Source organism: Phodopus roborovskii, unplaced genomic scaffold (genome assembly GCF_943737965.1).
Source record: "Phodopus roborovskii unplaced genomic scaffold, PHOROB, whole genome shotgun sequence".
Classification (NCBI taxonomy): Eukaryota; Metazoa; Chordata; class Mammalia; order Rodentia; family Cricetidae; genus Phodopus; species Phodopus roborovskii.
This window is the reverse complement of record NW_026126517.1, coordinates 20,088,149-20,101,655: the sequence shown is the minus strand read 5'-3', so window position 1 is coordinate 20,101,655 and position 13,507 is coordinate 20,088,149. Positions and strand designations below refer to the sequence as shown.

General features: G+C 46.7%; 1 protein-coding gene across 3 annotated transcripts in view; it reads left to right on the top strand.

Moving 5' to 3' along the window:
* Positions 1-13,507, top strand: part of Grik4 (glutamate ionotropic receptor kainate type subunit 4) — a 419,871-nt gene that overhangs the window by 251,073 nt on the left and 155,291 nt on the right. For all 3 annotated transcript variants that reach the window (XM_051197191.1, XM_051197190.1, XM_051197188.1), the window contains exon 4: positions 12,011-12,108. In XM_051197191.1, coding sequence (XP_051053148.1) covers positions 12,011-12,108 — 98 coding nt within the window. The remainder of the gene's footprint in view (positions 1-12,010; positions 12,109-13,507) is intronic.

Genomic DNA, 13,507 nt, shown 5'->3' with positions numbered 1-13,507 from the left:
CACTACCCTCCCAAGCACCACTGAGTGATGACTGAGCCTTAACCCTGGGAGCCATTGGAATCCAAACTGTAGCAAGGGATGCTCAGCCCTGACTGATGATTGACATCAATCCCACAAGACTTTGGAGAGGTCCCTTCTCTTTTTTTCTAAACCCCCAAACCAAATAAATGAAAGAAAAGAACAACTTGTGGTCTTCCCAATGAGGGTGCAGTGATGCTCTACTGCTCTAGCCTGGGCTGTTAGGACTACAGGAAAGAAACAGGTCCTCTATGGTGATGATGGGAGAGGCAGACAGTGGTCCCCAGAACCACCAGCATTGGTGTGTGTGTGTGTGTGAGCGTGCATGTGTGTGTGTGTGTGTGTGTGTGTGTCTGTCTGTCTGTCTGTCTGTCTCTGCCTCCTGTTCTCACTGCTTCTTTAACACCCTTGTACTGCTGAGTCCAGGCTCTTTCATTAGCTGGCTAGTTTTCCTAGATCATCCATCATGCACCTGTCTCATAATTGCTGCCCAGGATGATGCCCTTTGATTCTTCACTCTGGAGTTTTATTGAGTATTTCCTTTATGATTCAGGGTGTTTTGCTTTGGGAACAGTGTTGGGAACAAGATAGATAGGACCTCTGGACTCATGGGGCCTACAGTCCCTTCGGAACACACAGTGTCAGCTTCCCCTAGTACTTTTTGTAAAGACATATTTTTATTAAGTTTTTGAGAGTTTCACACAGACATACAATGCACTTTGATTATATTCAATCTCCATAATATTCTCCTTAATTTGTATCCATCACACCCCACCTCTCCCAATTTTATGTCTTTTTTTTTTTTAATAAATGACCTACTGAGTCCATTTTGTGCTGCTCATATAGGCAAGGGTGTGGGACCATTATCAGGAGCACGGCCAACCAATCAGGGATCACATATCCAAAGAAAACCAATTCTCCTTCCCCTAGCAGCATCAACTGCCAAAAGCTCCTCAGCTGGAAATGAGGGCCTGTGAGCCTCTTCTCTCTCCATGCTGTTATATCAGATGGTCTGGTCTTATGCAGGTGTTATATGGGATGGTCTGGTCTTATTCATGTCTTATGCAGATGTTGTATCAGATGGTCTAGTCTTGTGCAGGTGCTCACAGATGTTGTGAATTCATGAGTTCAGCTGTCCTGTCATGTCCAAAAGACACAGTTTTGCCCTGGTCGCCCATGACTTTTGACTCTCAGTCTTTCTGCTCCTTCTTCCATGGTATCTCCTGAGCCTGGAGGCGAGGGGTATGAAATAGATGTCCCACTTAGTACCTGTTTCTCTGGGTCCCTGAAAGTGGAGGATATCATTAGGCCTGCTCATCTTGCTTTGAGGCCCATCTCACAGGCCAGACTGCAAACAGATGAACTGTATTTGGGGACAGTGTCCTCTCCTGGTCTAGTAGCTATGAGTGATGGTGTTTATATTATACAGAGTAGGGCCATTGAGGCTAACAGGAACCACTGACACACATTCCTCTAGAACAGAGTGTGGTGGATCCAGTATGAAAACATTTATTTAATCATTCAATTAGCAAATAAACATTTAGCAAGAACCTATTGCATCTGATTCTAGCCAAAAAGAATTTATCAGGGATCAGAAAAATGTCCAAGAAGATGTCAAGATTAATTTCTAGAACAATGAAAGGAAGACAGATTGTTCAAGATCTTCCAAATAAAATCAGAAATACCCACAACGAACTTCTTATGAGTCTCCTAGTCTGGTCTGTGGAGTTTCTTCACCCAGGTCGCAGACCCAGGGTCTGGATATCTTCATAACTTTGCAGTCCATTCTTTGAAAACCTTCCCTTCAGTTCTTCGGGGCCTCCCCAGCAGGACTGAATGCATATCTGCTCATTGTGGATGGCGTCATTGGCAGGAAGAAATTTCCTCTCCCAGTGACCCTCACAGCCTGCCTTGGTGAAGTCAATGTGTCTAAAATACTAAGCCAGATGAATCGGGGAATAAAGGAAATTGGTATCTTTATTCCTCATTTCAGGGCTTTGGACATCTTTTTAATGCTCCTTCTTTAAGGGACCAAGTATTTTATTAATAAGTGGCCTTCAGTTCATCTTTTACATCTCAGTGTGTTTGAGGCATGCTTCAGATGGCTTCTGGATCTTTCTACTCCATGGGTCTTTCATCTGAAGTCTGAGTATACCACCATAGTGGGTTTTAAACATTACCAGATAGTTCTTTGAAAGGCCCCAGCCTGGATTTTTCTCTCTTTAGGTAAGGGGATAGGAAAATGGTGGACCCATGTGGTGGGCAAAAGTAAGGTGAACAGGCTCACCAGTGTCAGTGGTACTGGGAAAAGATAGGTAGAAGGAACAGGATCCTTGGATGGAGGGGGCTAGCCATGTTGATCCCTATTTGGAAGAGGTCTAAGTGGTGTGACAGTTAGGATTATTTGAAAATTAGATTGACCAGAGTTCATTTATAGCCATCTTCATGCCTCAGGTTTGCTTATTTGTCAAGTGGTAGTGACAGTCATGTTGTCTCATCCAAGTGTTCCATGCAACAGTGTAGGTGACACATGCCCCTTGGTGGGTGCACTCACAGGTCTTCTGCAAGTGGTAGCTATAGCCTTTGCTGTTAGGTTATTTCCCCTCCTGTCTTAGCTGAGCAGTTTTCCTCCAGCCCTCACCATTGCCTCTTCTATCCTGGGTTTCACAGCTCAGCTGTCCCCGAGGGCTACAGGCTCTTCTCAGGTGACTTGCTTAATGTCAACACCCCTCATAATTGGACATTCCCATTCTCTTTCCAATTTTCTGCACTTGATGCTTCTGACAGCTTTGAGCCTTTGAAAGTTCTGGTGGGTCACCTCATGCCAGCTGCTGCTCTGAGTCACAGTCCCAGGATTTCCCTGGGCTAGTGGTCCAGGTCTGATTTTCATTGCTAATTTAAAACATTTGCATGGATCCAGGGCTTTGGGTGACTCTCCCAACCCCTCACCTATCACCCTGTGGCCAGAGACTGTGCTGCAAGGAGATGAAAGAGACTATTAGTGATGTTTTTGGTTGTGCAAACTCAAGGCTGTGATTGAAGCTGGGACTGTAGTGATCTAACAGGGCTGATTCGTCTTACTGGGTAATAGGAGCTTTTCAAAACATGCTGTACACACCACACTTAATGAATCACATTCAGGGTGGGCCAGCCAGTCCAGGGAAGCAGAGGTTATTTTGAGAATCAAAGATGAGGAAGTGTAACGAAGGTGAAGATGCTGGAATCTAGAGGTCGCCCCCTCATCTGTTCACTGCATAGAGATGGAAAGTATCACACAGGGCATTAATTAACAGCCAACCTGGAAACTGGGATGCTACGTGTAGGAGAATCTACCCCCATCCAGTCTGGTTCAAATAGGCAGATTTTTTTCTACAGTAGGTTTAGTTAGAGTGAGGGTCACTTACAAAGCATTCTCCAACATTCGTGGAACTCCCCCTACCTCTGCCCTTTTACCACCATCACCTCTGGCTTCTAGATGTTTGATTTGCTAACTCCCCATGGCTCACAGATATGAAGTGAGAGGAATGGCAAGACCTATTAGGCATTTCCCTCCCTCTCTGCCCTTCCTGCTTTCCGCTCCATCTTATCTCCATCACAACCTTCCTTTTGCAAGGAGCTCCTAAAGCACACCAGACTTCGACATCCTCTGCTCTGCAGGTCATTCTGTGTCTTGTGGCAAATGTATCAGAGCTGAACTAAGCACCACCCCTGTACCACCCAAATACCCGTAGGCACCATCCTTGCTTCTGCCAGAGCCAATTTGAGGCTTAATTTACTGTAGAGCTAGAAGCAGAGGCCTGCCTGTCAACCGCTCACCTCTGCTTGTCTCCTTGAGGCCAAGCACACCATCCACTGTCCACATGGTCTCCCTTTGAAACACAAAAGGCACACACCAGGGAACCAGGGCCTCGGAAGGCTCCAGGGTCCCTGGCATGGGGCACTGTCTGATATGTTTCAACTCATTCTTCAGTCCACTCCTGCTAGGCTTCTTGAAGACTCTAGCGATGATGACCACCAGTGATTCAAGGGTTCCCTCTGTTAAGTGAGGGCCAACATGCCTCAAAATCAGTTCAAAGGGCCCAAGGAGATGGCTCAGGAGGAGATAAAGTGCTTGCTATTCCTGTAAATCTCAGTGTTTGGGAGGTGAAGAGAGGATTTCCTAGGCTCACTGGCCAGCTGAGACTACTTGCTGATTTCTAGCCCAGTGCAAGACACTGTCTCAAAACAAAACTGAACAGGATGGGTGGTGCCTGAGAAACAAGACCCAAGGTTGATATCTGGTCTCTATAAGCATGTGTAGGTATACACACACGCACACGCACACACACACACACACACACACACACACACACACACACACACACACCAGGGTCAGGGCAAGGAGAAGCTAGAAGAGAAAGAAGTGATGAGTCGTTCAGCAAACTGAGTTTGCCACTTCCTAGGTGCACAGCAAGGACTCAGAAACATACTGAATGGCAGTGCTCAGAAATGATCTGGTCCAGCCGTCTCACTTCACAGGTGAAGAAACTGAGGCTCAAGACTTTTCAAGGAAAAAGCTAAGAAACACACATTCCCCAAAATGACTTAAGTCTTAGTTGGTCTTGAAAGATGTCTCAGAGAATGTCTCAGACAGGGCTCATGTCAGAGCTAGGACACAGGCCAGATGATCAAGTGAAACTCTAGGAAAGCCTTGGAATAGTCCATAGGTGAACAGGTGCTGGCATCCAAGTAGATGACACAGTAGCCCAGGGAAAGGCTTGAGCCTGGACAACAGGGATACAGTGGGGCGAAGTTGCTGCTGAACATGTGTCTTTGGAAGAATTTACAGCAGGCATTGTTGATGGTCTGCTATGAAGGTCAGTGGAGACCAACACTCACAAGCAGGGCAGGGGCCATCTGTATGCCCTGGAATTCTAATCCTGGTTCTACCACATTTTGGGCTTGTACCCTATTCCTTCAAGTCCTCATAGGAGAATAATCAAAATTCTATGGAAGTGGATATGCCCAGCACTCTCCCTTCCTATGGTTAGTGGGTAGTATGTGAGAATGGAAGTATTTAACACACATAGAGCAGCGCACGGCCTGGTGTGAGCTCCCAGCAACTTTTACCCATTCTTGTGATCGTAGGTTCATGCATCCCTCTCAGTGGCAGTGCTCTGCCAGCTGGATGCCTGGCACGTGGGAAGCCCCAGGGAACAGTGTTCCTTCTGAAGTGGTTTGTGAGTATTAGGGAAGGAGGAGGTGGTGAGGGTTTCTGGAGCCAGGCCCCACTATGGAGCATGAGAGTACAGAGAACTGTACTCCTCACCCCCATATACTTCCTTTCTTGGCTCGCCCAGCGAGTCCAATTCATTCAGCACCCCCAGCTGCCTCAGACAAGGGCTATCCATGGATGCTCTGGTGCCAGAACAGACTATGTCAGAGCAAACAGAGGCAGCTGCTGCCTGATTGTAGCATAGTGGGGCCTCTTGATATCTCCTGAGAGTGGCGTGTGTAGGAACAAGGAGACATCTTTGCTTTCCAGGTTCACCTTGAAGTGACTTTGCGTCAAGGACCGAGTCGTCCCCAGTTTTTTTTCTGCTTTGTGGCTCTCCCAGTCCTGTGACGCTGGGGAGCTTAGCTCCTGAGAGCATCTGAGTGGCTCATGTGCTCAGTGTACTCATGCCAGGGACAAGGGCCTACATTCAGTGGGGGCACCTGGATTGGCCCCTCTGAACCATATGCCTTTTGGCCAGCCCTTCCCGCCTTGCACTGTTTCTGTCTGCCATGGGCCAACTTTCTGGATGGACTAGGGAGCCACAGAGAAGCTCCTCCATGGGGTTGTGACCCCGCATAATGGTCTTTTGTCCTCTTAGCTGCTCTAACAATTGCCTTCTGCTCCTCTGCTGGCTGGAAAACTTGTTTGCCATGGCAGTGCCACTCATGGTTTCCGTTTCCTCACTCTTCTATTCCCCCGGAGGCAGAGTTAGGGCCATCTGTTTCCCTTCCTTGATGTCCCTCATACCCATTTCTGGTATCTTTGGCCTATGGAGTCAGGGCCTGGAAGTTCTAGAGCTGAGGCCTTTTCGTGGATGTTTCCCATTTACACTGAATTGGGCATCCTTCATAAGGAACAAAAGCTCGGTCCACTATGGCCTGGATTCTCCAGGCCATAGTGCTGGTAGGAGGGACAATTCTGTTTCCCTGGACTCATCAGTTCTATTGAGCAACTGTCTGGAGAACAATTCTCTTTTTCTTGAACTGATATCCCCCTGTCCTCAAAAGTATAGGACCCATTGAGCCAATGGACAGATGGATGCTGGTGTAGGGAGCTCAGAAGGACATGCCCAGGGAACCCGAGCTCCTGAGGTCTGATAGGGTTAGAAATTGAAACTTTTGAGATTGTAGAAACTGCACAAGGTTCACATGCCAGACACTAAAGAATGTGTCCAATAACGACCCATGTACAAACAAGTATATTTTTTATAGCCACACATTGTGCAGGTTGAATATCCCTTAAGTGAAATGCTTGGTACCAGAAGTGTTTCTTTGTGGGGGTGGAGGTGGGGATTTGATCTGTCTGCACAGACATTAGTAGCTGAGAATTCCTAATAATCAGTAAGTCAGAAACCACTCAAGTGTTTTGAGCATTATGCCAGTGCTCAGAAAGTTTCTGATTTAGGATTTAGGATTTTTGGATTAGGGCTGCTTAGCTGGTAAAGAGTCACACATCTGTCTACTTAGAGGAGATTTCACCACCTATTTTGACAAAATGGATCCAAATTTGGGATTGTGACCTCTAAGAATTGATCTTTAGAAAAACCATCCCTCTGCTGAGAGTCGTCATGAGAATGCTTGGGGCATAAGTTGGCTAGGTGTTTAGAGAAGAAGGGAATTGCCCTGTTTCTATAGGCAGCTGGGTCAGATGCAGGGCATAATGATACTTTCTTGCCTGGGGGCAGGATCTGAACTCAGAGCCAGAGGATCAATATGAGCTTCCTGGGCAGAGGAACAAAAGAGAATCTAGACCACAGCAGGCTGGGAGTGTTACGAACCCTGTCTTAGAGAAGTGTTTTGAAGTGAATAAAGTAGCTGACCATGGAAACCAATTATATAGAAAAGCAGCTAAAATATTTTAATAGTGACGTATTAATATCTATGATTTATTAATGTATTCATAGCCAAGCCCAGCATTGGGTCTAACTGCTAGAACAAGGTTGAACTAGTCATGAATATAAATGACATTTGTAATGTGATATGAAAACAGCACTGATTTCTGTTGTGACAAAGGCACATGCACTGCAAATATACTGTGCTTTATTATATGCATTAGAAGCAAAGGAAATGTTACATTTCAGGTAGGTTTACAGAGAAAAATGAAACACACACACACACTTTCACACTCCCAACTCCATCCCGTAGAACACAGGCAGCTGGGTAAGTTAGGAATACCTGCTTTAGGTAGAAGGCTGCTCAGGAGCCTGGGAGAGAAGTAAGACAGGAGACAAGCACAGCGTGGGAGGAGGCAGGGGGCGGGGGTGCAGGGCCACGAAAGCAGGGTGACAGGCAGATCAGACCTCTTAAATTTTACTTGTCATCAGGAGATTTTTTTTATCACATTCCTTACAATATATTATAAAGAGAATACATGCTCATTACAGAGAGCAAAGGAAAAGAAAAAGAAGAAGAAGAAGAAAACCACAGAACATCCCCATGGCCAACACACTGTCATCTAACATTCCAGTTAATTGCCATTCTCTGTGGAAGGCTGTGTTTTAGCAGTTGGTCCTCAGGCCACTGCTCAAGCTGTCCAATCTGTACTCTATTCCTTCATTTTCTTGTCTTGTTTTTGTGTCTGTAAAGTGAAGATGCAATAGATGTACCTGTTTCATCAGGTTGGTTCAGAATTACATAAATCCGTTCCTAAGACATACTCTGAAAAGGCCATAATTATCTCCTGGTAAATGTTGGCACTAATCATGTCTTCCTTGGACCATTCCTCAGTGCATAACTAGCCCTGTATTTGCTTAGCTTAGGCTTCATGTAGATGCATATATAATTTTATAGCCTACTCAATTCTCTTAATAGTATTACATAAATAATTTTAATACTATTATTAACTGTTCATATACATTTTAAATGCCTAAATACCATTCTATTTTGGCATATGACCTACTCTTTATAACTATCCCCTGATGGTTTTTTTCTAGTTTTCCATGAGAAGAGACAAGATAACTGTGGTATGGCCAGGCTATGAAGCCTTGGTGTGTTATTTAAGGGCTGGAGGATGCCAGGATTACATGAGAGAGACCAAAGCAACAGATCAATGTTTTATAATTATAACTTACATTATAGTGTGGAGAAAATATTGGAAATGGGAAGTCCTGGAGAAAGACCCCTTAGGAAGTTAGATCAGATGGGCAGAGTGAATAGAATTAAAGGCAAAGTGTGGAAGAATCAAGAGTAACTGTGATTTTTGACCTTCGGGAGCTAAGGGAAATGAATCACAGTGGTTAAGAACATGAACTTTGGCATCAGTGGCCCCTAAGTTCAAGATCAGCTCAGCCATATATTACCTTTGTGAGCTTGAATAAGTTACATACACACAAACCCTCCCTTTCCTCATCTGTAAAGTGGAATCAGCAAGAACTGACAGAGGAGGATGGAGGAAGGAGCGCAGTGTGAGTACAGGAAAGAAAACAAAGCATAATGATGTATATGTATGAAAATGCCATAATGAAACCCATCACTTTGTGAGATTGATGACTAACTTATCCACCATCATAGAGCCCTCATCTAGTAGCTGTTGGAAATAAAAGCAGACACCCACAGCTAAACACTGAGCAGAACTGTAATCCAGATGCAGAGAGGGAGGACAAGACCAGGCTACAGAAACACATATAGACAGCTGACCTGAATAAGGAGGAGCTAATAGGTCCCCAGACTGATAGCTGGGAAACCAGCATTGGACTGACTCAGACCCCCTGAACATGGGTCTCAGTTAGAAGGCCTGGGCAGTCTAAGGGACTTCAGACAGTGGAACCAGGTTGTATCCCTGGTGCTCAAAAGGACTTTGGGAGCATGTTCCCCATGGAGGGATACTCCCTTAACCTAGAGGCAGGAGGGAGGGCCTAGTTCCTACTGCACCAGATGACTTGACAGATTTAGATGACCTCTCCAGGAAGGCATCACCCTCCCTGTGGAGTGGGGGGGATGGGATTGGAGGGTGGTGGTAGGGGCATGGGAGGGTGGAAGAGAGGGAGGGACGGAGAGAGAACTGGGATTGATATGTAAAATAACAAAAATGAATGAATGAATGAAAAAAGATGCTAAAGCCCTACCTTAAAAAAAATTAATACATTTTGAGGTTTGGGGTGATGGTTCAGCAGGTGAGAGCCCTTACTGTTCTTGCAGAGGACCTGAGTTTGATTCCTGGCGTGCATGTTGGATGGCTCACAACCATCTATAATTCCAACTACAGGGAGTCTGAGGTCCTCTCAGACATAGGCAGTTAGGTAACATAGTTCATGCTCTTACCCATCCAACTCTGTTGTGTTGAATAAGAGGTGCCAGAGAGCAGGTACCGTGGCTAAGATGAGTTGGTGCTTAGAACTTGAATTTGTACTCAACATAGCAATTGGTAGAGTCATCTGGGCAAAAGCAGCAATGCTATGTTTGTTCAGACAGAGGAAGGCATAGGTAAAACCTGGATTAAGCAGACAAAGAAGAGTCATTAGCCAAGGAAGAGACTCTTAGAACTAGATGAGAAGCAGCACCAGACAGTGTTAGGAAATCTCAAAGAACAGCATGATCAGATGTTGGGAAAGAGAGTTGGGTGAGAACCGGTGACAGGTGGTGATGACCTTGGTAACAATAGATGCAATAAAACAAGGTGGGTTCAGAGAGAGCCCTCTATCAACATGGAGGCATTACTGTTGTGGAGGAAAAAGCCAGGGGAAGGCCTGGCTGTAGAGAATCAGATTGTACAGAGAATGGGGCCAGGTTCTTGAAGCCCAAAGCTGACTCTGACCTTAACTGGCTGTGCAACCTAAAGTGTGTCACCATCTCAGAAGGGAGGCTATTGCATACTGTCATGCTGGGATGATGTAGAAAGCAACCAACTGGCAGGGGCAGCTGCACAGTCAGGCATGGGAAGGCCTGTGTTCTGCTGAGCCTCTTCCTAGGTCAGGCCTGGCCACTAGGCTCTGTGCCCCTGGGGATGGGTACACTCAGTACTGTTGAGTCTTGTGCAGTTCTGAGATTCTGGAGGCCACAGGTAGAGAGAGAGTACAGCAGATCTAAAGTTCATACGGCACATCCACAACTCTGTGATTTGAACTCTGGAGTTAATCCCAGGGCTGTTTTGGCTGATGGCTAGGATCCTTTCCATAGGAAGGAGCGTCAGGTTTCAGGTGTGGCTTGATGGCTTTCTCCTTAGACCAGCATGTAAGCTTCCCTCACATGAAGTTTCTGGGAAATGAGTTCTGTCAAGAATAAAAGGGAAATGTGTTTGGACCTGGGTTTTCAGTTTGGGATCCAGTGTCAAATTGTGCAGTGGGAAGTCTCTGTATGCAGCCTGAGGAGGGCGTCTGGGTTTTGACATCACTGATGTGTGCAGAGAATGAGCTCAGACTCTTTCTGTTTCCTCCTTCCCTCCTATCCTCCTTTCCCTAGTCTGCTGCATTCTGTAACCTTAATTCTCTCTTCCTCTTCTGACCACATGCCCCATCAGTCAGCATTCAGTCATGAATGTAATCTGGGACTCTGTCTAGAAAACATTGTGCTAGACATCAAGTGTCTAGAAAGGTGGCCTTCGGGAGGGGTTTGCAGTCTAGTGAGGGACTCAGTCTAGGAAGATGGGTCAGCAGGCAAAGTGTTCGCAGCACAAGCATGAGGCCCTGAGTTTGAATGCCCAGCACCCACATAAAAGCAGGATATAGAGATGTGCACCTGCAACATCAGTCCTGGGGCAAAGATAGGTGGATCCTTGGTGCTCACTGCCCAGCCACCCGAACTAGCCAAATCAGTAAGATGCAGGTTCAAGAAGAAACCCTGTCATAGAAAGTAAGGTGGAGAGCAACAGAGGAAGACACCCAATAGTGACTTCTGACCTCCATATTACACACACACACACACACACACACACACACACACACACACATCTTTATGCATTCGCATTCATTAGGAACTTGGGAAAATCTAGTGATAGGAGAAGAGACCTCTATGCCACACCAAGTTAGACAAGGTATCTAAGAGGAGAGGTGCAAAGTAGGAATGTGGGAACCAAGGTCTGAGGGAAGGTGTCTGAGTAACCCACGAAAGATGAGTGTCAGAGTCCAGGAGTGAACGGTGTCTTCCCAGTTGAAGAAAAGCAAGATCCAAGTCCTCAGGCAGCACAGGAGTGAGCCAGCTCTGGGACAAAGAGAGTGTCCCTGACAGGAAACACTCCCTCTGCCTCTGTTTTCTCTTCTCTCTCTCATCTGCCTCCTTTGACTTCCACTGTCTGCCTTTTCCCTCTCTGCTGGCATCTCTTGGCCACCTCTGCCCCCTGCCTGTCTGTTTTTTTTCCTCCTCAACTGTCTTTGTATCTGAGGGGTTAAGAGATTGAAGGCTGGGCACTCTGGTACCACCCAGACACAGACCTCTTACAGCAACCGCATCCCCCCCAACCCTCAGCAGACCAGAGAGGAAGTGTGGGGGGCACCTTGGGTTCCCCATTAACTCTGTCCTTCGATGATGGCCCAGGCAATTTATACCCCCTGTTGGCTGAGGCAGTATGTTGTCATAACCTGGGTCATTTCCTCATTTAATACTGTCCATAAACACCAATAAAATTGTCTGAGAGCCTAGCAGACCAGGGAGAGCAGGAGAAACTGGAGTTTGAAAGGGGCAGAAAGGGGCCTGGATGGGGTGTGGGCAGAGGTGAGGGCATTAGGTATGATCTAAGGGCTTAGGCAGGACAGAGTCTGAATACCATGTTTTCTTTCCCAATCATGTCCTCCCCTGGCTACAGTGTGTCAGATCCTCCCCAAGGGAGTGGTTGCTGTCCTGGGACCATCGTCAAGCCCAGCCTCCAGCTCTATCATCAGCAACATCTGTGGAGAGAAGGAGGTGAGTGTGGATCTGCCTTGGGGATGGTCCAGCCTGTTGGCTGGATCCTTGAGTGCAGGAAGGGACCAAGGAAGCCATGCTATTAATAACACCATCAATGCAAATGTGAGAGAGCGTGACCATTAATGGAACACTTTCTATTTCCAAGTGATGAAGAGATGAAGGGATGGTTCCCACAGGACTTCCAACCTAAGTTCTGTGTCTTAGGGTCCATGGCATGGCAGTGCCTTCAGTGGCCTCTCTGTTAATGCAGAGAGATGGTGGCTGGAGGTTTGGCATGAGGCTAAGGGGCCAGAGGTCTGAGGCAGCTTATTGGTGCTCTGTTCCTTGGGATTCTGGGAAAGAATGCCTTGGGGGGAAAGAAGCCACTGCTCCATTTTATTATGAGAATAAAATTAAAAAGCCTCTGCTTTCTGAGTGCATAAGAAAAGATATATTTTGTTTTCTCTATTCACTAGTTCCTGCTTTTCTCTGCCAAGTGTGATGTTGGTTCATAGGTGTGGCCTCTATCTGGCATCTCTCTGGGCCCAGAGCGTGGAGGCCATTCCCTCAGGCTACAGTTCATGGGAGAAAAGCATGATGGAAGACAGGTTTCCTAGCAACTTGGACTTTAGAGGCTCTGCCTATTATAGGCATTATTGTGGGCCTTTCTAGAAGCTACAGGCCTTTCTCCTGTGAATATATCCCCAGAAGACAATGGGCAAGAAAACCCCACCACACCCCTAGCCTCTCTGTGTCCCAAATGCTTTCTGGACTAGTTTGTAGGGATTAGATTAAGCTCAGTCTCAGAGAGGAGTGTGGGAAGGCAGCACCATCTCCCACCTGCACTAGAGACCTGAGGCATGGCTTTCCAGCAGCTTTTGTAGTAGGGACATCTGGCTCTGGGGAAATAGTCATGTGCCCTTCCAGAGAAGGTCCAACATCCCCACAGCAGCCACCCTAACAAAGTGGGGGGGGGGTCACAGACAGGCTTCTACCTACCCACATTTCTTGGAACTGACCTCTTGATGCTTCGACTGGGGCTATGTGGGTAGGCTCTGTCCTATGGCCACAGCCACACCTGTCCAGGGCTGGAATTGCTCCTCCCAAACCCCCAGAACCTTCTTTCTCCCTCTCAGTTAACATGGAAGATGCTTCTTGGGTCAGCTCAGACCACAAAACCACTTCTGTCCTGCCATAATCCGGCAGCATTTCACAGGCTCAGCCAGGAGTTGATGTTTAACTTAAAGCCTTCTCGCTGTGCTTCAGCTCACAGTCAGGTGGGTTACAAGGCAGGTTGTAACTTAAGCCTAGGTGCTGATCTTCACCCAGCCAGGTTGCCAGTGTTTGAGCTCCTCTGTTCTTTCTCCAACTTCTTTCCTGTTCCTTCTCTCCCTCCCTCGTTCCCACCATACTTCCT